At 36.7% G+C, this 27,837-nt stretch overlaps 1 protein-coding gene across 8 annotated transcripts in view; it reads left to right on the forward strand.

The window, feature by feature from the left end:
- RPS6KC1 (ribosomal protein S6 kinase C1) overlaps nucleotides 1-27,837 on the forward strand; it is a 218,314-nt gene that overhangs the window by 76,498 nt on the left and 113,979 nt on the right. For 6 of the 8 annotated variants that reach the window (XM_027082964.1, XM_027082958.1, XM_027082959.1 and 3 more), the window contains 2 exons: nucleotides 1,320-1,413; nucleotides 14,225-14,587. In XM_027082964.1, coding sequence (XP_026938765.1) covers nucleotides 14,296-14,587 — 292 coding nt within the window. In that variant the 5' untranslated portion in view covers nucleotides 1,320-1,413; nucleotides 14,225-14,295. The remainder of the gene's footprint in view (nucleotides 1-1,319; nucleotides 1,414-14,224; nucleotides 14,588-27,837) is intronic. The other 2 variants (XM_027082965.1, XM_027082963.1) reach the window with 1 other exon arrangement.

Consider the following 27,837-nt stretch of genomic DNA (forward strand, 5'->3'; position numbering starts at 1 on the left):
AGATGAACTGGCAGGGAGACTTGATTAGGTAAAGATAGTTGTTAGGGGCAGGGGAAGGATAGTTGTTGAGTTCTTTGTGCTGACACAGAGAGGAAATAGGGGTCTTGTATTTCTCTTGGGTTTTGCTATCCTGGTAATAGTGTTTGGGGGTATAGAACTGTGGGTGGAAGGTAAAAGGAAATGTGTTAAAGAGCTGAAGAGCTATTATTTTAATTAGTTATAGTTATTTAAGGGTTATAAACCTTTATATATGTGATTGGAGCATTCGGTCCATAAAGCCACAGCACAAAATCACACCACACCCCTTGCCTGATAGAGCATTCTCTAGTTGCACACAGAGTAAGAGAAAATAATCTTTTCAGGCCTGAATTTTCAAACTTAAATATAGAATTAAAATGCTGGTCACATGGATAAATCAGTTTTATATTTATTAAAAATGTATCTCTTCAATAAAATATCTTAAATTTATTTAGTCTTATGTACATTGCATTCAAATGATTCTCGAATATAAGGCACTTCTCGGATCACTTGAGGTACTGTGTTGTATGTTGTAGTTTTTAATTTGGTAAAATTAAATGACTTCCTAATAGAGTCCATCATTTATCATTAATTAGAAAGACTAGTGACTACTATGGATACTGAGTAATACCCACCATTTTAGCTGGTGGGCTTTTTCTTTTTCTGGATTTTTTTTTTTTTTTTTTTTTGCGGTATGCGGGCCTCTCACTGCTGTGGCCTCTCCCGTTGCGGAGCACAGGCTCCGGACGCGCAGGCTCAGTGGCCATGGCTCACGGGCCCAGCTGCTCCGCGGCATGTGGGATCCTCCCAGACCGGAGCATGAACCTGTGTCCCCTGCATCGGCAGGTGGACTCTCAACCACTGCGCCACCAGGGAAGCCCTCTGCATTTTTTTTAATGAGTACTTTTGGTAGATTTAAAATAACATGCTTTTATAAAAAGCCACATATTATTAAAAACATTGTAAAATTCTTGTTGAATTTTTAAATAATAGGCTATGTTTTAGAACAGTTTAGGTTTACAGAAAAATTATGCAGAAAGTATAGAGTTTTCCCATAGATTCCCCTTTCTCCCTCACAGTTTCCCCTATTATTAACATCTTTCCTTGGTGTGGTACATTTGTTACATTTGATGAACCAATATTGATATTCCTATTGATTTTTTAAAAACAGTTGTAATCTAGTTTAATAGATGAACATTTTTGTAATTCTTGTACATAGATGAGATAACCATTGTTCTCCTTACTGATTTTTTTTAAATACTCATATCGACAATGAAGCACAGTTACTTTGGTCTTTTTAGGGTGGAATAATCAGCGATGGTTCTGAATTGATTGGTCCCGTTGAAGCTTATTCGGATTCCCTCATTGATAGCTTTCCTGAATGTACTACAGAAGGTAAGAGATTTAAATTTTTTTTTTTTCATTTCAGTGGTTTTGATTGTGACAGACTATAAATCGTAGCTACATTGCCAAAATTAGGTGGATATAGGAATTTGAGAGTATTTCAGTAATTCTAAGATACTTTTTTTCCCTCATGTTTTAACATCACTGATATTGAGTACATAATACTGAGTTGATGATATCTTACATTTAATAGACAGCTTTTTTCTTTCTCAGTGATGTATAAAATAATGATTTGTCCTACAATTAATGGCTTCTTAGATTTGATGAAATGTGGTATAATGAGTGTTCAGAATTTGTGTTGTCTAGTATAAGAATGCCTTGCTAAAGTTTATTTAGCAGCATCTGACTATCAGACAGTTAATTTCAAGACTGGCTTTAAAAGTTTAGTCATGTACCAGAAAGAATAAATCTAAGGCAGTTTTAGTGTTTTTGATATATTTTATAATAACATGAGTCTAAACCAAAGCAATTTTTGTACTTTTAATCACTTTAATTCAAGAATGCTTAATCTCTTGTTTTATTCCTCTGTTAAGCCATCTTTGAATTTTTATGAAGATTTAAAATACATATTTTGGTCTTTGAATTTCCTTAGCTAGTTTTCTTCCAGAAAATATTTTGGAATTAAAAAAGAGAGAGACTTGGGGACAGGGTGGGGAGTCTTTAAAAATAAGTAATTAGATTTGTTTGAGGTGGCTTAGGTTTGGTTTATATAAAAGAAAAATCATAGACTAGATAATATTTCTTGATCTCTTTCATGAGTAAGAATTTATGGTAGAGGAGAATGGTGTATGACTCTAACATGGGAGGTAGCCATGATCTCATTGTAGTGATGTTTTTGTGGGGATGTGTACTGATGTCATACAGTGACAGACACATTGACATAGATCTATTGCAGTAATTCCCATCATGTTTTGGTAGGAACAACAAGTTCCCATCCATTGTGTGGGCTGATGCACTTAAAATTTATTTTTCCTTTGGTGGCACCACATTGAGAAGTGATTAGCTTTTCTTATTTTTCATGATGGCTCTCATTGACTTAAAAGCACAGTCCATTAACTTACACCTACTGTTCTGTGAAATGTATGGGGTCCTTAGGCCCAGGGGTCTCCCTTGGGTCCTCAATATCTTTGACTCCATCCTGAATCAGCTAAGGTCATAGAAAAACATTGTGGATAGTAATTTTATTTTATAGTCCATCAGGTTTGTTGGGAAAAAAAAAATCTATTCTCCACGACCTATTTTGATCTGAGATACTTGCTAGGCTTTGGAAAATCTAATCACTGCTTGAGATGTTAAGGTGACTTTGTTTCTAGAACTAGTTTCCTTGGAGGGTGACTTTTCTGGGATAACCTGATCTGGGTGTTGCCTCAGAGATACACTCCTACTCCTGAGAAAGAGGGAGAGGGCATTTTCTGCCTGTAAATGTGCTGATTTGGTGATGTCCAAGAGAGGACAAGTAGGAGAGTTAGAAAGATTTGTGGGAGAGTATTCAGTGAGGAGTACAGTTCTTGAAAATTACAGAATGTTTCTTTTCTCTGTTTTTTTTTTTTTTTTTTGCGGTACGCGGGCCTCTCACTGTTGTGGCCTCTCCCGTTGCGGAGCACAGGCTCCGGATGCGCAGGCTCAGTGGCCATGGCTCACGGGCCCAGCCTCTCCGCGGCATGTGGGATCCTCCCGGACCGGGGCATGAACCTGTGTCCCCTGCATAGGCAGGTGGACTCTCAACCACTGCGCCACCAGGGAAGCCCTCTCTTTGTTTCTTGATGCAGAAATTGAAGGGTATTTGATTTGGGGATGGTTATATTCTTTGATACAAAGATATAAGTCTTTATTACCTAGGTAGGAGTCAACCATAGTGAGATAAGGGTGTCCCAGAAGCCTATTTGAGTATAAGGTAATCAGGGATGGGAGTGGTGCAGAGGTCTTTTGCCTTAGTTTAGGAGAGAAGGGGAGGAGCATTATTAGGATAACTTTCCTTGGGATGGTGTTGTAAAATGTGGAAGCTGTTCGGAATAAAAAGATATTGATATTAAAGGAGATATAACCTAAGGTAGATTATAGCTCTAACTTTATAAGCTAGGGTGAGCTTATAATTTATTGTCCAAACTGAGACACTTCTGAGAATTAAAGAAGATGCTACTGTACTTATTGTATGCCAAGACAACAAGCATAAACCAACAAGCTGGGCAAACAGGGTGAATGGGCCACCCTACCTACAGCAGAGGTAGAGTATATTTGTTTCAGGGTTTATCTTTGACATTTCAAAAAGCTGAGTTTTCCTTGGAAACAGTTATCATTTAGGAATATGCTTTTATGAGGGAAATTGGGGGCAACATTTCTGTTAAAAACACAGAAAAAGACTTAATGGTACCTAAAAGTAATACTGAAATTTTATCCTTTCAGTGCATAGTTTAGTTTTCTAACTATATTACCATCTCTGAAACACACTGTGATCCTTGAAGAATGAAAAACATGGAACTGGAAATGCTGTTAATGTTTATGTTTTTTACCCCCTCCCTTTAGAAGCCTCTATTCTATGCCTTGCTAATTAATCCTGCTGAAAGATACCTGTTGACAAATACAGCTCAGAGTGTCAGACAACTTGCAAATTCATTGTTATTTGAGAGGAAAAATGACTTTTAAATATCATGAGATTGTCTGGCATACTAGCCAAGTGGAAGATTTACTTTCATACCAAAAGGCCTGCAAACCACAGAGACAAACCAGGGAGAGGGCCTCTAGTAGGAAAAGAGAGGGGAAACCTGGCAGCCAGCCAAGCCCCACAGGTATGCAGTGAAATGGAAGGTTGTAGAGGGATTGTGGTGGCAAATGCTTGAGATTTGAATTCAGAGCCAAAATGTGAGGAGGTGATTTACTCCGTAACAGCTCCTCTGAGTGTAGTATTTTAAATGGTGTTTTGAAGGTGGATTCATTTTTCATACTTGTGATTTAGTTTGCCAGTGGAATGGGCCAGAAGGGCAAATCTTAATATATAGTCTGCTGTGCCAAGGTCCTTCAGTTAGAGTGACAGAGAACATATGTAGAGGCTAAGTGATCATCATTTTTATTAGTACCATAAAATGCAATCAACAGGTCTTACTTAATTTACCTTGAAAGAAAGTTTTCTAAGGAAAACGTAAAGAATTGGGTTAGTGGATTTAAAAAAAATTTCATTATTTTATAGTATAGTATGATAGAGGAAACCACTTTAAGGTTTCATAAAACCAATAATTTGGTGATTAACTGCTAAATGTATTTTATCTAATATGAAATTGAAAATTATAAAATTATTCAGTAGGTTTTTAGATAAAATGTTAATGTTGTTTTATGTTTTTTAAAATGAAATGCTGGTTGCTCTTTATCTCCTTTGTTCAGTGAAATTAAACTATATTTTCTCAAAGATGAAAGAAGATTTAATTGATTGTTAACATCTTATTTCCTTTATAAAATTCCATCTTTCTGTTGACTTAAACTTAGCTATAAAGTTACTGTGACATTAGTGGAAACCTGGCCTGGGTTTCCTGGGTGCCTGGGATGGTGCCTGGGAATTGAGCTTCTTGATATGTTTCTCTCATCTGTTGGCCTGTTGGAAGGATGTAGGTTGCTTTACTGCCATGTTGGCCTTGGTATTGGAGCCTTTGATGTCGGTATAAGCTCATCTGGTAAACTGTGTCATTTCCTCTTCCTAGTACATTACTTGGCTTCTTTTGCAGTTTTGGGAGGGACATTTTCCAGGTGTATGCAGCGAATAAGAGAAAATAATTAGGTGATCATAACCACAAATACAAATGGAGAGATCCGCTTTTTATATGTAGCATATCTTTAAGAATAAATATTCTTAAATGTCTCCTGGAGTAGTCAAATTTACCTTTTTTTTTTCTTTTTGCCTGTAAGTTGTGGAGTAAGAGCTCCCTAAGTGCTCATTGTAACAATTGTAGACACAAGAAAGGATCTGTTAAGCGGTCTTGAATTAACTATTTTTAGAGTAAATGAGATGTATATTTTGAGAATAGCATCTATTATTAGTCTATGTAAGGGACCTCTTAAAATCACTTCCAGTTCAAGATTTGTGTATTTATTTGGTGGCAGGGTAATAATTCTTTCTATTATGTAGGTAAGCACAAAGCTGACAAAATATAGAAAGCCTAATTAAACGTAATTTAAATTTAAAGTAGAATTTAGTGCAAATGTCCGCTAGGTGGCACCATGAGAACTGTAAATCTTGTTACTGGGCTAATTCTAGGCCCTCCTCTATTACTTTCGAGTGTGCTTATTCAGTTTGAAGTTCCTTTTTCTCTTAAGTGCTTATCTACTTAACTCTTATTCACTGTCCACTATTAGTTGAATTTCCTTTGGTGGAGAAGTTTAAAATAAATAGGAAAAAAAAGAATAAGTTATTATTCTCAAGATAAGCACAAATGAGAATGTGTCATTGTGGTTATGTGTGCATATAAAACAAATGACACGAATTATAAGTATTGACCCTTAACAACTCTAGGGCTATTGAGGATAACGTTGGATATTAAGAGTTTAGCAGTTGGGTGGGGCAAATAAAAAATTCATGATATTAATATGTTGTGGGAATAGGTTTTAGAATAGAAGGAACATTGGGAATGATATAGGTAAATCTCTTATCTTACAATTAAATATTGGAATTTCAGAGAAATTAAGCCAGGTGCCTAAGGCAGTCACGGCACTCCAGATATTTAATAGCAATCACAGAACTCTATTTTGAAATGAGATTTAACTTTATGTAGGGGAAGGCAGTGAGAATACATATTTGATATAGAAAGCTCAGTGTGAGTTACTTATGTGCTGGTAACAGGTTTGATTTGCAGAGTAGATTATGGAGAGTAGCAGCAAAAAAAGTTCATTAGGTAGAAGTGGAAGGGAACTCATAGATCTTTGTTGTTCATGATAAGGTAACAGTAGGGTCACAACAGTAAAGTAACAATTAGGGTTGTAATTGTGATTGATTTATTGTTTTATGAGTTTACTCTTTTTTTTCAAGCAAATATGCAGTAGATATTCTGATGTTCTTTTTATAAAATTTCAACGGTGAAGCAAAGACATGTATCGAGGACATTATAAAAATGTGAAACGTCAAAGGAATGGTTCTTTTTAGTAACAATAGCTATTATTGAATGATGAGTTGGTAATCAAGTACAGACTTTTTTTTTGTGGGTGTTTTTATTTTTTAAATTTTTATTTATTTATTTATTTATTTTTACATCTTTATTGGAGTATAATTGCTTTATAATGGTGTGGTAGTTTCTGCTGTATAACAAAGTGAATCAGCTATACATATACATATATCCCCATATCTCCTCCCTCTTGCGTCTCCCTCCCACCCTCCCTATCCCACCCCTCTAGGTGGTCACAAAGCACTGAGCTGATCTCCCTGTGCTATGCAGCTGCTTCCCACTAGCTATCTGTTTTACATTTGGTAGTATATATGAGTCCATGCCACTCTCTTACTTCATCCCAGCTTACCCTTCCCCCTCCCGGTGTACTCAAGATCATTCTCTATGTCTGCATCTTTATTCAGGTACAGGAATCTTGACTAACGTCAACTTTTAGGTTTAGGTATTCACTTAAAATCATATTTATAAGGGCTCGTTTCTTAATGGAGATTGATATGTATGTCTTCTACCTCAGGGTGACCTTTGTTCTGCTCGCTAGAAATCTTGCTTTGTGTGTGAAGCTTGAGTCATTGCTACTAGGAAAAGTAGAAATTCCCTTTCATTGACTATGGCAATATTTGAACCTCAGGGCTCAGTGAAAGCTATCAGCTAATAATAATGAGACCATGTATTTTATATATAGTTGGCCATGAGAGACCACCTGTTGTTCTAAAGGAAACTGATCTCTTTTTTGCAGATGGTCTTCAAATACAGATTTCTGATAGCTTATAGTATAAAGATTTATTCTATGGCAACTCAACCTTTCCCCCTGGTGCCTGTCTTTCAGAGACGGTATCCTAGACAGATTACACTACACTGCCCTACTCTGAGCGGTTCAAAGCACAGAAGGTGAGGGTAGGTAGGTGAACTGTTGCAGCTGCTTTTTAACCAGTCGCCTGGGGCCCTCTAATAGCCCTGAGACTTGAATCTCTGTGATATGAACCTGGAGGCAGAACGCTTTCATAGAACCTTTGACTCCCCTCCACCCCCCACCCTTTCCAAAAAAGGCTTAGGTTTTTGACTTGATGGTGTTGGTAAAGGATGCACCTTTTACTCTCATGATGGCCCAGAGGGCCCCTTTAAACATGGATTGACTTCAAGTTGGTTTAACTTTTGACAAACAGTCTCTGTATTGTCAGTTGTTGCCCTGCCTTATCCACAGTGTTCTTCCTACTCACCTTAACTGAGAACCTCTTTCTTGCTTGCAGCTCTCTTTATCTTACTTGTTAACTTTCTGGGTTTCAGGGAGCTAGTGTCCATTTCATGTGATATTTATATGTGTAGCTTTGTAAAAAACATTAAATGACAGGACTGTGATGTCAAGGAGTTGAGCAAGCACTGTATTAAGTAGATTTATTAAGGATATAAGATGAATAAACTAGGTACTGAGTATTTGCATACCTCTATCTATATTTTTATATTCATTGCTGAGGTGGTAGACGGGGAGTGTCCTTCTTGAGCTGGTTGGGGAATTCCCTTCATTGAGAAGAAGGGAAGGTAGAAATTGCTTCAATATGGAAGAGAAACATATCAGATAATATTAGATTAGCTGCAGTGTATGGTTGAGGAAATATGATAGGGTTAGGTTTTTCAGGTATATTAGGGTGCATCTTAAGAGGAGAATTAAAGGAAGAAAATAAGCAAGGAAGAAGTGTCAGGGGTTAGTCTGCTGTATACAGATCTGTCTTTATAATCATGTCTGTCTTCTCTCTTAAGTTAGATGTTTCTCGGTACTGGCTGCTGGCCATGATTCATACATTTTATAAATTATGTCTGTATAACATCTCTTTATTTACAAACAAATTCCCAGTTTTAGCTCTTGCTATATCTTCTTTGATATACTTCACATACAGAGCCTTAAGGACTTGTCATACACATACAGCAAATATGATAAGAGTCACCTGTAGTCCCAGCATACAGAGAAAAGTACTGTTAATGTTTAGTGTACCTTCCTAGACTTTTTTTCTGTGTTTGTGGTTTTAAACTAGAATTATAGTATATATATATACTGCTTTGCAGTTTGTTGTTTTTGATTAATAGAGCATGAATGCTTTAGCATTAAATATTCTTCTATAACATAATTTTTAATAACTGTAATATTTTATCATAAGGATGTGCCATAATCTCCTCTCATTAGGAATTTGTTATTTCCAATTTCACTAGTTTTTGTGATGTATATTCTTATGTATGGATCTTTTTTTCACGTCTCTGTTTATTTCTGGTATAAATTGTTGAATTTCTGAACCAGCATGTTTTGCATCTGGTATGCATTGCCAAATTGTCCTCCAAAAAGGTTAAACCAGAACAAGTCTTTTTGTTTCCTTTTGCTTCTCCTGTTTAGGCTAAAAAATTTCCTCTACCTAACCTGTTAGTTTTTATGTTTGCTTATTTTGAAACATTCCTCCTTTATAGGTGGATGGCCCTAGAGTCTGTCATACAGAGTGAAGTAAGTCAGAAAGAGAAAAACAAATACCATATGCTAATGCACATATATGGAATCTTAAAAAAAAATATGGTACTGGTGAACCTAGTGGCAGGGCAGGAATAAAGATGTAGACATAGAGAATGGACTTGAGGACACGGGGTGGGGAGGGGGAAGCTGGGGCGAACTGAGAGTAGCAGTGACATATATACACTACCAAATGTAAAATAGATAGCTAGTGGGAAGCTGCTGCATAGCACAGGGAGATCAGCTTGGTGCTTTGTGACCACCTAGAGGGGTGGGATAGGGAGGGTGGGAGGGAGACGCAAGAGGGAGGGGATATGGGGATATATGTATACATATAGCTGATTCACTTTGTTGTACAACAGAAACTAACACAGCATTGTGAAGCAATTATACTCCAATAAAGATCTATTAAAAAAAAGAAACACTCATTTAGAATTAGGTAGAATTTGAAAAGGAAACAATTTGTATAGAATATTTATTTATTACTCTATTTTACTATCTGACTTTCTCCCTAGGTGTTTTGATGGTCTTACTTTTCTGATCTAATTTCATTTAATCATAATTTCCTTTGCTAATAAAATAAGGTTGGAAAAGTAAGAGGAAATATGACTATGTGACTAGATGTTTATGGTCAAAAGCCAAGAAACTGAATACACATAACTTTACCCTCTTACCCTTTGGTATTATTTTTCTTGTTAGAAAGGAAAATCAGGCAAAGCATGAAACAGTACAATGTGATAGATGATGTGAAGGTTATAGTGACAAGACATCAGAGAGCAGACAAAAGATCTATAACATTTCCTTTGTTTTGTGATTAGCTGTATAAACATTTTTTTTCTTTGTTTATTAATTTCAATGGACCAGGTTATATAATGATAACTATTTAAGGAAATAAATTTGTATGGAATATATAAAATATTTAAAAATTATTTTAAAAAATCTCTTGTAAAGTTTATATATTGCTCAGAGCAGTGGATAAATAATTTTGTAGATTGCTATAAAGAGATTTTGATTTTAAGCGCTGTCTATACAGTTGAAATGTCAGAGAATTGAAAAGATTTCCACTAGGTCCAGTGAATTTCATCTGATATTGTGGGTTTAATGAGATCTGTTGCTTTTAGGGAACAAAATTAGTACTTTATGAGTGTTCTAAGGATTTTAAAAAACCCCAGAATCCCTGAAAACAGGATATATTGACAGAGTGCCAAGTAGTGTCTAAAGCTGATTTGAAATTTCAGCTTAGCTGCCAGTAAATGTTTTTACCCTAACTTAACTTTATTCCGTATGAAGTAAGCAATTTGAGTCTGTAATAGGGGTTGACAAACTGTGGCCCATGGGCCAAGTCTGGCCTACCACATGTTTTTATATGACCTACAAGCTAAAAATGGTTTTTACATTTTTAAATGGTTGACAGAATTCAAAAGAATATTATTTTGTGGCATGTGAAAATTATATGGAATTCAAATTTCAACATCCATATAAGAAGTTTTATTGGAACACAGGCACGCTTTTCACATAGGCATTGTCTGTGGCTGCTTTTATGCTACAACAGCAGTGTTGATTAGTTGTGACTGAGGTCATAAAGCCTAAAATAGTCACCCTGTGACCCTCAGAAAAGAAGTTTGCTGATCCCTGATCTAGAATTGTACACTCAAATCCACCTTTAATTTTGACTCAGTATATGATCCTGGGGAGATCATTTTCTTCTTAATATATTTTCCTTTATGAGAAACTTGGCAGTCAGTATTCAGTGGAGATGCAGATCTCATAGTTGTTCCCAGACCTAAGTTTTGCCTAACCCTATTGTCAATCTTATTTAATGATATAAATCAGTGGCTCTCAAAGTAGGGTCTTCAGACCGCTGGGTATTCCTGAGATGTTTTTCAGGGGATGCCCAAGGCAGAAACTATTTTCATAATAATCTAGGAAATTATTTGCTGTTTCCACTCTGCTGACATTTGATGATCCAAAAGCAATGGTGGATAAAACTGATGTACTTGAGCAGGAATCAAGACAGTGATACGAGACTGTAACAGTAATTGTTGCACATACTTGCAGTAATACCAATGGTAGTTTCACCTAGGAATAAAGCCTTGATAAAGCAGCAAAAACTGTTAATTTTATTAAATCTCAACCCTTGGGTACATGTCTTCTTGGTATTCTGTGTGATGACATGGAAGTATACAGAAAACACTTTGTGTGCTGAACTACCATGGTTGCCTTGAGAGAAAGCACTTGTGCAGTTATTTGAGCCATAAACTAGCTACTTTTTCCCTGGGACCCCATTTTTGTTTGAAAGGATGATTGACATACAAACTATCATTATTCAGACTTGGGTATTTAGCAAATGTTTTTTTTTGAAAATGAATGAAGTGAGCTGACACTTCAAGGAAAACAGCTAACAGTATTTGTTGCCAAATACTGATAAAATTCGTTTTCAGTCCCAAATTAGAATTTTGGAGAACCTGTATCAGCCACTTCGAGCAAAACAGCTAACAGTATTTGTTGCCAAATACTGATAAAATTCTAGTTTTCAGTCCCAAATTAGAATTTTGGAGAACCTGTATCAGCCACTTTGAGCCTGGCAGTTTCCAATACTTAAAGAATTTTCTGATGATGTTGGTGGTGGTAAGTAGCAAATATGATTTTCTTGGAGATATTGTAATAATGAAATTTGTCACCATTTGGAGGATCTGTGTAACTCAGGGAACTAATATTTTCAAAATGACCAGGGTTTGATGTTACAAACTCATGCATGATACAAGATCCATTCAGTGTGTAAGACAGACCCACGGATTTGAATGTAACAGAAACAAATTACATTGATAGAAATTTATATTCCACATGTAAACTAACCTTTAAGAAACTACTGTTTGTTAAGTTTTCTGGTAGTATCAAAAAAACAATAGCCACAGTTATTTGAAAAGGCTATTAAAATATTCACCCCATTTTCAGTTACTTACCCATGTGACATTTTCTTCAAATTTTCCAACCAGAAAAACATCTGACAACAGACTGAGTGCAGAATTAGTCATGAGACTCCAGCCATCTTCTGTTAACAAGATTTGCAAAAATGTAACACAATGGCACTTCTTAGTTATTTTTATAAAAATTATGTTGGGACTTCCCTGGTGGCATAGTGGTTAAGAATCCACCTGCCAGTGCAGGGGACACGAGTTTGAGCCCTGGTCCAGGAAGATCCCACATGATACAGAGCAGCTAAGCCTGTGTGCTGCAACTGCTGAGCCTGTGCTCTAGAGACCGCGAGTCACAACTACTGAGCCTGCATGCCACAACTACTGAAGCCCGCACGCCTAGAGCCCATGCTCCGCAACAAGAGAAGGCACCTCAATGAGAAGCCCGCGCACCACAACGAAGAGTAGCCCCTGCTTGCCGTAACTAGAGAAAGCTAGTGTGCAGCAACGAAGACCCAACACAGCCAAAAATAAATTAAAAAAAGCAAACAAACTTGAAATGATAAAAAGGTCCTGTAACACGAGAATGAATGAACGAAAAAAAAAAGGAAAAAACAGTATGTTAACATGTAATGGGCTTTAGTGTTTAAAAAAAATTCAGTCTGTTTTTAAAATATCAAGATTGGTAAATATTTACAGATACAATCCATATAAATAAAAGCTCTTTGAGGTCCTTAATCATTTTTAAGAATGTAAAGGGAGGTCCTAAGACCAGAAAGTTTAATAACTGTTGTTGTATTTCAAGCTCACTTACCATGAAGTCAGTTATATGAAATGGAAGAAGTAATTTTCATTGCTTAAATGTTTCAGTAGCACCCATTATTCATTTTATGTCAGAAAACTAAGATGCAAATACAGACCAAAGATTCCTCCAAAAGCTTGTGGAGGAGGCTGAAATGTAAATTTCAAAATACTTCAGTTAAAAAAAACCATAAGTGGCATACATTTTCCAGATATGGATGGTTACTTAAAAGCCCACCTCGGGGGCTTCCCTGGTGGCGCAGTGGTTGAGAGTCCGCCTGCTGATGCAGGGGACACGGGTTCGTGCCCCGGTCCAGGAAGATCCCACATGCTGCGGAGCGGCTGGGCCCGTGAGCCATGGCCGCTGAGCCTGCGCATCCGGAGCCTGTGCTCTGCAACGGGAGAGGGCACAGCAGTGAGAGGCCCGTGTACTGCAAAAAAAAAAAAAAAAAAAAAAAGCACACCTCTGAGGATACATTATATTATCGTAAAATAATTATTATGTAATTGCTATAATAGTTATAATTTAATGATAGCCTGTTATATCCATTAACTCTTTTTCTCATTTAAAGCCCTGCATGATAAGTTATATTATTAAGTAACTTGCTGTTGGTCACACAGTAAGTTTTAAAGAGTGGGGATCCAGGCGCTTTTTTGTCTTACTCTAAAGCTCTTACTCTTCCTTTTATCATAATGCTGTTGTTCACAGCAGCTGTGTATACAAGCATCAGCCTTCTATAAACAGTTTACGAGATCTTGTGGTAAGGGCTGTTTTTGACAACAAGGCTAGATAAAGACTTGTCTCAGTTTTAGTTTGATGATTAAGGCAAGGAGACTGTCTTCTACAGCTGTAGGGAGACAGTGCAAAAATGAACTAAGAAAGAGAAAAACAAATATCGTATAGTAACACATGTATTTGGAATCTAAAACAAAAAATGGTTCTGATGAACCTAGGGGCAGGACAGGAATAAAGATGTGGATGTAGAGAATGGACTTGAGGACACGGGGAAGGAGAAGGGTAAGATGGGACGAAGTGAGAGAGTTGCATTGACTGTACTACCAAATGTAAAATAGAGAGCTAGTGGGAAGCAGCCGCATAGCACAGAGAGATCAGCTCGGTGCTTTGTGACCACCTAGATGGGTGGGATAGGGAAGGTGGGAGGAAGACACAAGAGGGAGGGGGTATGGGGATATATGTATATGTATAGCTGATTCACTTTGTTATACAGCAGAAACTAACACAACATTGTAAAGCAATTATATTCCAATAAAGATATTAAAAAAAAATGAATGAACTAAGCTGAAACAAATTGCTGGACACTGACTTCCATCAGTAAATTACACCCTTCCTGATTGACATAGGTAGTATGAAAAAATGAATAGTCAGTATGATTTGTATTCTTTTGGCTGATTCTCAGTTTAATATCTGTTTACTATTGTGATCATATTTCTAGGCTTCTCCAGTGACAGTGATCTGATATCTCTTACTGTTGATGTGGATTCTCTTGCTGAGTTGGATGATGGAATGGCTTCCAATCAAAATTCTCCCATTAGAACTTTTGGTCTCAGTCTTTCTTCGGATTCTTCAGCACTAGGGGCTGTTGCTTCTGACAGTGAACAGAGTAAAACAGAAGAAGAACGGGAAAGTCGTGGCCTCTTTCCTGGCAGTTTAAAATCCAAGCTTGGCAAGAGAGATTATTTGGAGAAAGCAGGAGAATTAATAAAGCTGGCTTTAAAAAAGGAAGAAGAAGATGACTATGAAGCTGCTTCTGATTTTTATAGGAAGGGAGTTGATTTACTCCTAGAAGGTGTTCAAGGTACAGTTTTATCTGTATTAATGTATTTTGGCATGTTCTTGTGTTGGTATCTGGGGAAGAAAAAGTATGTGATGTATAACTGTTGCTTGTGTATAATCCTATGTAAAAACAAGACTGAAAAGGAGAAATTACTGGAGATTAAATGACTTAAATATGGACATATACTTTTAGTTACATGAAATGCAGGACAGTATCAGAGATACTTAAGTTCTGCTTTGATCAATTATTCAACAAAAACAATTTAAAAAAAATGAAGGCTCTAAGTCTTTTGTATGAATAATAATGTTTTTTTCTGACATGGTCACCAGCCTTCACCTATCTCAGGAGTATTCATAGAGATTCTTTAGTCCATCGACTCTCGGCCCGAAGGGACAAGATGAAATGAGCTTTTAAACTGAGAGTGTAAAGGGTTCTTGGATTTGCCTACTATTCTGTTTTTGTTAGTTGTGATAAATTCTCAGCTAATTAATGTGGGTGATATGGGACATGTAGAGCTGAATGTTGCTGAATGTCTGTAAGTAGAACTTAGCGTTTTATTTACTTATTTTTTAAGCGTCAGTTTTTATCATTTGCCTTTTCTTTATGGAAGCAGATTGAAGCATACTTCAATTCGTTACCTGACTTTCTGGACACAGTAATCAGAGGTTGATAGGACCTTCTTCCAGTGGTTTTCTGTCCAGAAAATCATCATCGTCATTGTTGTTTTGTGGTCTTTGACTTGTTAGTACCATTTAGATTACCACAGTCTCCTGGATTACTAATACTTTTTTACTACAGTACTCCCACCCTCACTATGCCTGGTGTCCTATAGTCTAGAAGACTTCTGTTTACTCTTCCTAGAGTATAAACTTTCCGTCTTCTAATGTAGTGAAAACATGAATTCTTGGCTGTAAAGAGTGGAAGAGGGAGTGTGTATAGTAGTGCCCTAATTACTTCTTAACCAGGAATTTTGATGAATTCTCTTGTTTTTAGCCTTCACACTCAATTTCCACAGCTACCTAAAACCACTAGTTCCTGAAATTTTGGACAGATTTAAAGTGTTGTGTAAATCAAGCAGCTCCCTTGAGTTGCCCAGGTCAATAACCACTCATCCATCTACTTTTTACCTTCTAAAATTTTGTTGCTGCTATTTTCTCTCTCAGTCTCTTTGTTCTTACAGGGTTTTGCCTTAAAAATAATTTTTTTTTTACTGCCACATTAATGGAACTTCAGGAGGGAGCATCTCTTATGGTTTGATTGATATATCATTTTGATATAAATTTTTGTTTTTCAAATAGTTTCATAGTCTTTTGCGTTTTTTTTGTCTGCTAGTGGAGCATTTTGGTCTTAATGATCTACTCATTTTTCTTCTTTGTCTTAAATTTCATATGGGGTTGGGAGTTTAAAATGGGGATGAGTTCCAAACAGTTGGCTCTAATATTTTGCCCTTTTCTTTCTATATAATTTTGTGCTAAAACACAAAATTGATATCAAACACATCAGTGTGATACTTTTCTAAAAGTTAGTTGCATTTAACCTTAGAACACTTCATAATGTTACCACTTGGTGGCACCAGAAAAATAAAAATCTTTGCTTCAAAATGAGAATTAGGGATGCATGTCAGCAAATATCAAAAAAAGTACATAATTTAGTTAGTTACTTTGTGATTATGGTGCTGAATTATTTCTCCACCGGAACTTGATACCAAACCTACTAAACCTCTAGCTTAAGGAGTGTTACTATTTAAACATATTTGTCCTATTTAACTTACGCTTGTCTCTCTGAAACCACAATCTCCAGTTCTGCCTGGATTAGTTTTTGTGGTTAATATGCCATCAAATCTAAAAACTTATAATCAACTAATTGCTTGTAACCTTCTATTGTTTATTCATAATGTGATCAATTTTATTCATACAAACTGTGGGAACCACAATCACAGAATTCTAATTTTAACCAAAATGTAAAATAGCTTCTGTTTGAAGCCCAGGTTATGCATTTAACTACTTGTTAAATGTAATGTCAGGGCAGTGCTTCTAGTCTGTGGATTCTGTTTAAAAGTATATCAGTTACAACACATGGACATTATTTTTAAAAAATGTTTTCTCCAGTTCTACTGAGATATAATTGACATATGACCTTGTATTAAAGGGGTACAACATAATGATTTGATATATGTAAATATTGTGAAGTGATTACTGCAGTAAGTATAGTTAACATACATCACCTCACATAGTTGTAAATTTTTTTTTTCTGGTGATGAGAACTTTTAAGATCTATTTCGTTAGCAACTTTCAAATACACGATACAGTTGTTAACTATAGTCACCATGTTGTATGTCACATCCCCTGGATTTATTAATCTTATAAATGGAAGTTTGTATTTTTTGATCACCTTCACCCCTTGCCTCTGGCAACCACCAGTCTGTTCTCTGTTTCTATGAGTTTGGTTCTTTTTAGATTCCACATATAATTGAGATCATATGGTATTTGTTTTTCTTTGACTCACTTCACTTAGCATAGTACCCTGAAAAATTTCTCTTTTTTATGGTTGAATAATATTCCATTGTATATATACACCACATTTTCTTTATCTATCCATCTGTTGATGGACACTTAGGTTGATTCATGTCTTGGCTATTGTAAATAATGCTGCAACGAACATGGAGGTGCAAATGTATCTTTGAGGTAGTGATTTTGTTTCCTTCGGATGTATACCTGGAAGTGGAATTGCTCAATCATGAGGTAGTTCTATTTTTAATTTTTTGAGGAACCTCCATATTGTTTTCCATAGTGGCTACAACAATCTACATTCCCACCAACAGTGCACAAGAGTTCACTTTTCTCCATATCCTTGATAACATTTATTTGTTGTCCTTTTGATGGTAACCATTCGGACAGGTGTGAGGTGATATCTCATTGTGATTTTGATTTGGGTATGATGAGTTATGTTAAGTACCTTTTCATATACCTTTTAAGCATTTGTATGTCTTCTTTGGGAAAATGTTCACTTCCTCTGACCATTTTTTAATCTGATTAATTTTTTTTCCTCTATTGAGTTGTGAGAATTTTGTGTGTATTTTGGATATTAACTTCTTATCAGATATATAATTTGCAAATATTTCTCCCATTTGGTAGGTTGCCTTTTCATTTTGTTGATGGTTTTCTTTGCTGTGGAGAAGAAGCTTTTTAGTTTGATGTAGTCCCACTTGTTTATTTTTGCTTTTGTTGCCTTTGCTTTCGGTTTCAAATCCAAAAAATTATTGCCAAGACTGATGTCAAGGAGCTTACCCTCTATGTTTTCTTCTAGGAGTTCTGTGGTCTCAAGTCTTACATTAAGGTCTTTAATCCATTTTGAGTTGATTTTTGTGTATGGTGTAAGATAGGAGTCCAGTTTTACTCCTTTGCAAGTGGATGCCCAGTTTTCCCAGCACCATGTATTGTGCCTATCCTTCCCCTATTGAATATTCTTGGCTCCTTTGTCAAAAATTAGTTAACTGGGGCTTCCCTGGTGGCGCAGTGGTTGAGAGTCCGCCTGCCGATGCAGGGGACGCGGATTCGTGCCCCGGTCCGGGAGGATCCCACATGCCACGGAACGGCTGGGCCCGTGAGCCATGGCCACTGGGCCTGCGCGTCCGGAGCCTGTGCTCCACAACGGGAGAGGCCACAGCAGTGAGAGGCCCTCATACCGCCCTCATATGCCAGTATCATACTGTCTTGATTACTGTAGCATTGTATTATAGTTTGAAATTAAGATTAATCAAGATTGCTTTGCCTACTCAGAGTCTTTTGAGGTTCCATACAAATTTTAGAATTGTTTTTTTTTACTTCTGTGAAAAATGCCATTGGAATTTTGATAGGGATTGCTTTCAATCAGTGGATCACTTTGAGTAGTATGGATATTTTAACAATATTAATTCTCCCAGTCCATGAGCATGGAATATCTTTTGTTTTTCTCTTCAATTTCTTTCATCAGTTATTTGTAGGTTTTAGTGTACTGATCTTTCATCTTCCTGGTTGAATTTATTCCTAGGTATTTTATTCTTTTTTATACATTTATAAGTGGGATTGTTTTCTTTTTTGTGTGTGTGGTACGCGGGCCTCTCACTGTTGTGGCCTCTCCCGTTGCAGAGCACAGGCTCCGGACACGCAGGCTCAGCGGCCATGGCTCACGGGCCCAGCCACTCTGCGGCATGTGGGATCTTCCTGGACCGGGGCATGAACCCGTGTCCCCTGCATCGGCAGGCGGACTCTCAACCACTGCACCACCAGGGAAGCCCGGGATTGTTTTCTTAATTTCTCTTTCTAATAATGTGTTGTGGGACTTCCCTGGTGGCACAGTGGTTAAGAATCCACCTACCAATGCAGGGGACACAGGTTCGAGCCCTGGTCCGGGAAGATCCCACATGCCACGGAGCAACTAAGCCCGTGTGCCACAACTACTGAGCCTGCGCTCTGGAGCCTGCAAACCACAACTACTGAAGCCCACGTACTGCAACGAAGAGTAGCCCTCGCTCACTGCAACTAGAGAAAGCTCGCGCGCAGCAATGGAGACCCAACGCAGCCAAAAATAAATAATAAATAAATAAATCAAAAAAATTTTGTTGTTAGTGTGTAGAAACACTGATTTTTGTATATTGATTTTGTATCCTATACTTTTACTGAATTCATTTATTAGTTTAACAGTTTTTGGGGGAGTCTTTGGGATTTTCTATACCTAATATCATGTCATCTGCAAAAAGGGAGAGTTTTACTTCTTCCTTTTGATTTGGATGCTTTTTTTTCTTCCCTTTTTCTTGCGTAATTGCTCTGGCTAGGACTTCCAGTACTATGTTGTATAAAGTGCAAAAGTGGGCATCCTTGTCTTGTTCCTGATCTTAGAGGAGTATGTTTCAGCTTATCACTGTCGAGTGATGTTGAGTATAATGGACTTTATTCTTTAATTTGTGGGGAAATTGGGGGCTCCAGCTTGTGAGCTAACTTGACATTTAGGAGCAGAAGAGATGTTTCCTTGGAGAAACTGTTATTGAGACATCACTCTAACCAGTTATACCTATGAGTCATTTTGATTTAACTCTTGCTGTGAGAATTGTTACCTGTGGCCTTAGATTGGATTGGCATGCTTTCTAATAAAGTAACTATTTCTGAATATCTGATAATCCAGAGAAATAATCTTTCAGAGCTAAGTAGAAGTGCTTTGTACAGGGGTTCTTAAGAGTTTGCAAATTTTGTTATTCTGCATACTAACTATTCATTGTAACTACACTATTCATTTAAAGGAATTTATCTAGGTTGTTTGGAGATCTGATAAAGATGGCTTGATGTTTTTCTTACTTAATTCGTGTTTGCACAGCTGAGGTTAGATGCAAAACACAGTAGCAGCAGTCCTATTTGCCCATCCAGCAGAGAAGAAACATACCCTGATAGTGGTAACTTTGAATTCTCCTTTTGAATCCGACATTTATTTCCTCAGTCTAGAAATGGCTCTTGAAATTAAGGTGCCCTCTACTCTTCTAAGTCCAGAAGAGATTTTTATGGATTTAAGAGGGAAAATCCAAAAGTCAAGATTGAAGGAATCAACCTGAATCTTTGAAGAGAATGTTTCAGTACATAACCTTTCATTTCTGTCTTATTTATATATTTCTGCAAGTGGCTGATACGACTAATCTGTATTCTTAATGTGGGCTTATTGGAATAATTGTGATAATGTAGAGTGGCAAATGGATGACATAAAGGTATTAACGAAATATTTAAAATAATTTATTATTTAATACATGCCTGTCACTGTACAAGGGTTTTTTCTTAACGTTATTTTTAATCCTCAGAGCAAACCTATAAGCTGAGCTATGACTGGTCTTGCTGGGCTTTGTCTAAGGACACCAAACCTTAGAGGGTGCAGACATTTGATATAATGATTCTAAAAGGTTGGCACCTAGTTAGCAAGAATAATTATTTAAAACAGGAAGCTACCAGATGGCGAGCATTGTTAGTAACACCCATCTGTGGGCTACATTATGAATTACAGAGTTGATTTGAGAGCTGGTTTTGTTCAGTTTGTTCTAGGTGCCAACATTGCTGGTTTATTGTGTTTGTAAGGTGGATACTGGAATCCCCATTTTACAGGTGGAGAAAACTAAGACTTATATAAAGTAAGCAATTTGCTCAGCAACGCAAGCCAGTAAAAGTTTCAGCCAGGCTTTAAATCTAGGTCTGAGTTCAAATTTTGCCTTCTTTCCACTCTGCCATGCTACTTCTCACACATAATTAGATTAGCTTTTAAAAATGGAAACACAAGTCTTCTCCAGTTTCAAATATTTTTAAACTTTGCATATTTATTCTTTTTCCTTCTACCCATTTATTTCTTTGCTCAGTCAACCGTCTATCATTCGGTTGACCATTCAACAAGCTTTTTACTACTTGTATGTACCAGGTACTGTGATAGTGAATATACAGTGGTTTTTTATAAAAATATAAAATTGAACAATGAGACCTCCTCTCCTCTCTGCCCATCCCTTCTTCTCCCTTCCCTTCCCCTCTCCATCCCTCCCCTCTCCTGTTTCTGTTTTAAGTCTCCTGCATACATTATGAATATCACAATGAAAAGAGTTTCTGGATGTTGCTGGTATCTAATTTTTTTGTCAGACTTGTTGGTATTTTTGACCTATGAGCCTACTTATGATGTTGCTACTTAGCTGAGAGATGCAAACCATCTTCTGCAATTTTCATCCTGGTAAATGGTATAATAAGCAGTACCAAACCATTTTTTATAGTTTACCCCATACCTGGGTCTATGTGTGCTAGGCTCTCAGGGATGTTCAGACATATTTCAAAAGCTGACCTAGTGTGCTGCGGTACTATTGATACGTCATTCTGGGTCTCTTATTGGGTCTTGACTATTTTTCTTTCCCACAGTGAGGAATAGAATTCCTGGAGAAACCATAAACCTACCTACACTTCTAGGTTTCCTTTGAGTCTCTTTGATTAGCTCAGAATTGTAGGGTTGGTTCTAGAACATGTCCAGGCTCTATGAATGTGGCTAGTCTCTGTGCAGTCATAATGCCATATACTCAAGTGCTTTAGAAAACAGTGTTGACCATTGATTTATTCCTTTGAATGAGAGTTACTCAAGTATCAGGAAGCTCAAAGGATAAACTTGTTTGCTTTAGAATGGATGGATATAGGAGAAAGGTAGTAAGTCTACATTTGATGAAGAGAAGCAAGTCACATAATTTCTTATTGCTGAATTTCAGAAATGAAAACATGTAGCTTTAAGAATAAAACTTATTTGACTTGTTTATGGTGTTAACTCTGAAGACATTATGAAAATATTGTCTAGCCCACTTTTTCTTTAAGGGATTGCCCAGTTCAGTACAAAGTATGATATAGTATAAGACTAACAAGACCAAAAGCTGTATTTTTAATAAGCAATGGTGGTGTGACCATCCAGCCTTCTAATGCATTGGCTCCTAGTTTTTTTTGATTTATGTTTATGATCCCCTTTGAGAATTTTGTTCTTCTTTTTCAATGTTGTTTCTACTATTGGGAATTTCTTACGACTCTATATAAATTTGAAAATCACCTTTAAAAAATTTGCGGTATAATTGACATACTTATTTTTAAAATTTATTTAAATTTTTTTTAGAAATCAGCTTTTCTATTTCTGCAAAAAAGGCTGTTGGAATTTTAGTAGGCATTGAATTAAATCTGTAAATACATTTGGGCAGTATTGCCATCTTAACAGTATTAAGTCTTTCAATCTATGAACACAGATGTCTTATTTTTTACATCTTCTTTAATTTCTTTCAGCAGTGTTTTGTGGTTTTCAATGTATGAATCTTTCGCCTCCTTGGTTAAATCTGTTCCTAGGTATTTATTCTTTTGAATGCTATTGTAAATGGAATTGTTTCATTAATTTTCTTTGCAGATTGTTTATTTCTGGTGAATTAAAACACAGTTGATTTTTGTATGTATATCTTGTATCTGGCAACTTGCCCAATTCATTTATTAGCTCTAGTAGGTTTTTGTGGATTCCTTGGGATTTCTATATATATGATTATTTTATCTGATAGATGTAGTTTATTTATTCATTTTCAATTTGGGTGCCTTTTATTACTTTTTCTTGCCTAATGCTCTGGCTAGAACTTCCAATACAGTGTTCAGTAGCATTGTGAAGGTAGGCATCCTTGTCTTTTTTTTTTTTAATTAATTAATTAATTAATTTTTGGCTGCGTTGGGTCTTCGTTGCTGCCCGCGGGCTTCCTCTAGTTGTGGCAAGCAGGGGCTACTCTTCGTTGCAGTGCGTGGGCTTCTCATTGCAGTGGCTTCTCTCATTGCAGAGCACAGGCTCTAGGCGCACAGGCTTCAGTAGTTGTGGCACATGGGCTCAGTAGTTGTGGCTTATGGGCTCTAGAGCACAGGCTCAGTAGTTGTGGTGCACGGGCTTAGTTGCTACATGGGATGTGGGATCTTCCCAGACCAGGGCTCGAACCCATGTCCCCTGCATTGGCAGGCAGATTCTTAACCACTGTGCCACCAGGGACTTTCCAGCATCCTTGTCTTGTTCCAGATCTTAGGGGGAAAGCTTTTAGTTTTTTACCATTGAATATGATATTAGTAATTGGTTTTTCATAGGTGTCCTTTATAATGTTGAAGAAGTTCCCTACTATTTCTAGTTTTCTGGATGGTTTTATCAAGAAAGAGAGTTAGATTCTGTTAAGCAGAATTACCACAAATTTACAACACAAATTTATTATTTTATGGTTCTGTAGGTTAGAAATCTGACATGAGTCTTACGGGGCTGAAATCAAAGTGTGGGCAGGACTGTGTTCCCTTCCAGAGACTCTAGGGGAGAATGGGTTTCCTTGCCTTTTCTAGCTTCTAGAGGCCACCTGCATGTCTTCTTCCATCTTGAAAGCCAGCAATCTTGTATCTCTCTGATCATTTTTCCATAGTTACATCTCACTCTGATCCTTAGCAAGGACACGTTACATGATTTTAAGAACCTATGTGATTTGGTTGGGCCCACCCTGATAATCCAGGAAAAATGCCATGTCTCAAGATTCGTAACCTTAATCACATTTGTAAAGTTGTTTTAGCCAAGTAAAGTAATATTTTCACAGGTTCCTTGGTTAGGACACAGACATCTTAGGGGTCCATTAGTCTGCTACTGCACTTGTGAATTACTTCTAAGTAATATACTTCTATGTATATTATAAGTATACTAGTTAATATCCCAGTAATTGAGATTTTTCTGAGTATCTTTTTGTTACCGACTTCTAACTTAATTCCATGGTGTCCAGTGGACTTTGTCTGAATGATTTTAACTTTTTGGAATTTGTTGAGGCTTTCTTTACGGCCAAGCCATCCTATTTAACGATTTTTGCACAGGGCCTTGAAATGGGGATTCTTTTTTTAAAAAATTATTTTTAACATCTTTTTTGGAGTATAATTGCTTTACAATGGTGTGTTAGTTTCTGCTTTATAAGAAAGTGAATCAGTTATACATATACATATGTTCCCATATCTCTTCGCTCTTGCATCTCCCTCCCTCCCACCTTCCCTATCCCACCCCTCTAGGTGGTCACAAACCACCGAGCTGTTCTCCCTGTGCTATGCGGCTGCTTCCCAGTAGCTATCTATTTTACATTTGGTAGTGTATATATGTCCATGCCACTCTCTCACTTTGTCACAGCTTACCGTTCCCCCTCCCCATATCCTCAAGTCGATTCTCCAGTAGGTCTGTGTCTTTATTCCTGTCTTACCCCTAGGTTCTTCATGACCTTTTTTTTTTTCTTAGATTCCATATATATGTGTTAGCATACGGTATTTGTTTTTCTCTTTCTGACTTAATTCACTCTGTATGACAGACTCTAGGCCCATCCAGCTCACTACAAATAACTCAATTTCATTTCTTTTTATGGCTGAGTAATATTCCATTGTATATATGTGCCACATCTTCTTTATCTATTCATCTGTTGTTGGACACTTAGGTTACTTCCATGTCCTGGCTATTGTAAATAGTGTTGCAATGAACATTTTGGTACATGGCTCTTTTTGAATTATGGTTTTCTCAGGGTATATGCCCAGTAGTGGGATTGCTGGGTCGTATGGTAATTCTATTTTTAGTTTTTAAGGAACCTCCATACTGTTCTCCATAGTGGCTGTATCAATTTACATTCCCACCAACAGTGCAAGAGTGTTCCCTTTTCTCCACACCCTCTCCAGCATTTATTGTTTGTAGATTTTTTGATGATGGCTATTCTGACTGGTGTGAGATGATATCGCATTGTAGTTTTGATTTGCATTTCTCTAATGATTAATGATGTTGAGCATTCTTTCATGTGTTTGTTGGCAATCTGTATATCTTCTTTGGAGAAATGTCTATGTAGATCTTCTGCCCATTTTTGGGTTGGGTTGTTTGTTTTTTTGTTATTGAGCTGCATGAGCTACTTGTAAATTTCGGAGATTAATCCTTTGTCAGTTGCTTCATTTGGAAATATTTTCTCCCATTCTCAGGGTTGCCTTTTGGTCTTGTTTATGGTTTCCTTTGCTATGCAAAAGCTTTGAAGTTTCATTAGGTCCCATTTATTTATTTTTGTTTTTATTTCCATTTCTCTAGGAGGTGGTCAAAAAGGATCTTGCTGTGATGTATGTCATAGAGTGTTCTGCCTATGTTTTCCTCTAAGAGTTTGATAGTGTCTGGTCTTACATGTAGGTCTTTAATCCATTTTGAGTTTATTTTTGTGTATGGTGTTAGGGAGTGTTCTAATTTCATACTTTTACATGTAGCTGTCCAGTTTTCCCAGCACCACTTATTGAAGAGGCTGTCTTTTCTCCACTGTATATTCTTGCCTCCTTTATCAAAGATAAGGTGACCATATGTGCATGGGTTTACCTCTGGGCTTTCTATCCTGTTCCATTGATCTATATTTCTGTTTTTGTGCCAGTACCATACTGTCTTGATTACTGTAACTTTGTAGTAGAGTCTGAAGTCAGGGAGCCTGATTCCTCCTGCTCCATTTTTTGTTCTCAAGATTGCTTTGTCTATTCGGGGTCTTTTGTGTTTCCATACAAATTGTGAAATTTTTTGTTCTTGTTCTGTGAAAAATGCCAGTGGTAGTTTGATACGGATTGCGTTGAATCTGTAGATTGATTTGGGTAGTAGAGTCATTTTCACAATGTTGAATCTTCCAGTCCAAGAACATGGTATATCTCTCCATCTATTTGTATCGTCTTCAGTTTCTTTTGTCAGTGTCTTATAATTTTCTGCATACAGGTCTCTTGTCTCCTTAGGTAAGTTTATTCCTAGATATTTTATTCTTTTTGTTGCAGTGGTAAATGGGAGTGTTTTCTTAATTTCACTTTCAGATTTTTCATCATTAGTGTATAGGAATGCCAGAGATTTTCGTGCATTAATTTTGTATCCTGCTACTTTACCAAATTCATTGATTAGCTCTAGCAGTTTTCTGGTAGCATCTTTAGGATTCTGTATGTATAGTATCATGTCATCTGCAAACAGTGACAGCTTTACTTCTTCTTTTCCGATTTGGATTCCAGACTACAGGCCAATATCACTGATGAACATAGATGCAAAAATCCTCAACAAAATATTAGCAAACAGAATCCAACAGCACATTAAAAGGATCATACACCATGATCAAGTGGGGTTTATTCCAGGAATGCAAGGATTCTTCAATATATGCAAATCAATCAACGTGATACACCATATTAACAAATTGAAGGAGAAAAACCATATGATCATCTCAATAGATGCAGAGAAAGCTTTTGACAAAATTCAACACCCATTTATGATAAAAACCCTGCAGAAAGTATGCATAGAGGGAACTTTCCTCAACATAATAAAGGTCATATATGACAAACCCATAGCCAACATCGTCCTCAATGGTGAAAAACTGAAACCATTTCCACTAAGATCAGGAATAAGACAAGGTTGCCCACTCTCACCACTCTTATTCAACATAGTTTTGGAAGTTTTAGCCACAGCAATCAGAGAAGAAATGGGGATTCTTGATACATTCAAACAGTTATTTGAAGGTTTCATGATACTTTCTGTAATACGGCTATTGTATTTATGTTTGTAGAACATTTTCTTACATTTTAGTAGTCTCTGCCTTATTTTTGATAATCAGTCATTATGTAATAGTCATAGGTACTTATGATTAAATTGGTTTTTGAAACTAGTGATATATGAGATATCATTAAGTTATTCTCTGATTAGTGAAGGCCTACCTGCTTTATTGGCTGTGGGTGAAAAGTTCACAAATAAAGTAAAATCTTGCTATAAAATAGTTATCTTTAATAAACGCAGATCAGTGATAGCCCCTTCCCCTACAAAGGAAAAATACACTGTAGGACAATAAAGAACAAAAACTTCGAGTACCCAGGACAAATAAAAGCAGAGATTAGAAACAAAGTACCCCCATTTGGATTTTTTGTTGTAGTTGATTGGTTTGGTACTTGGAGGGGGAACAGTGCCTTGACTAGCAGTGATAATAAAAGGCCCATCTTTATCCAAGCAACAAGAAGCAAGAATTGAAGGAATAAAAAATGAGAAGAGGCAAAGATGAGTTATTAGAGGGCAGAGAATGGCAAACAATCAATTTAAAAAATGCCATTCCTTTGTACTTTCCTAGTCTTCAAATTACTTTTATTAGTACCTCTTGATGGCTAACCTATCCACTTTTTCTTTCTAGCACCTCTCAGTTGTTTCTATTTCTGTATTTATCTTAGTTTTCATGAGCCATCATTTCAAAAAGTCTTTTGGCAGGTACCTTAATCTCCCTTGCTTTTTGACCTTACATCACTTTTACCTGGCAGATCCCCGGCTATGGATTAAGTTATCCACTTGTTTTGGAGTATCCATGAATTTCCCGTATTTCTGGTTTACAGAGGTTGCTAACCAAAATGAATTCATTGTTACTAATCTTAACTGGGCCCTCAATAATGTTACTTATCCTTGATGTTCCTTGGTTAACTCACATGTATACACTCTGCAGTGATTGTATTTCATACAATCTCTGATTTTCCTAATTCTCTTCTACTTTTCCAGTGACACCATACTTTTCTTCATTTTCTCTCTTAGGTTGCCTTTTCTAAGTCTACTTTGCCAGCTCCTTCTTTTCCATTTGACATTTAACTGTTGAAATTTGTTGATTCTTGGTTGTTAACCTTCTTAAGCTTCTTACCCTGCTTTCTTAGATGATTTCAGCATTACATAGTTTTGGAGACTATCTACAATAACACTGTGTAATAGAA

This window comes from Aethalodelphis obliquidens, unplaced genomic scaffold (assembly GCF_003676395.1).
Source record: "Aethalodelphis obliquidens isolate GAN/ISIS:26980383/991018 unplaced genomic scaffold, ASM367639v1 scaffold48, whole genome shotgun sequence".
Classification (NCBI taxonomy): domain Eukaryota; kingdom Metazoa; phylum Chordata; class Mammalia; order Artiodactyla; family Delphinidae; genus Aethalodelphis; species Aethalodelphis obliquidens.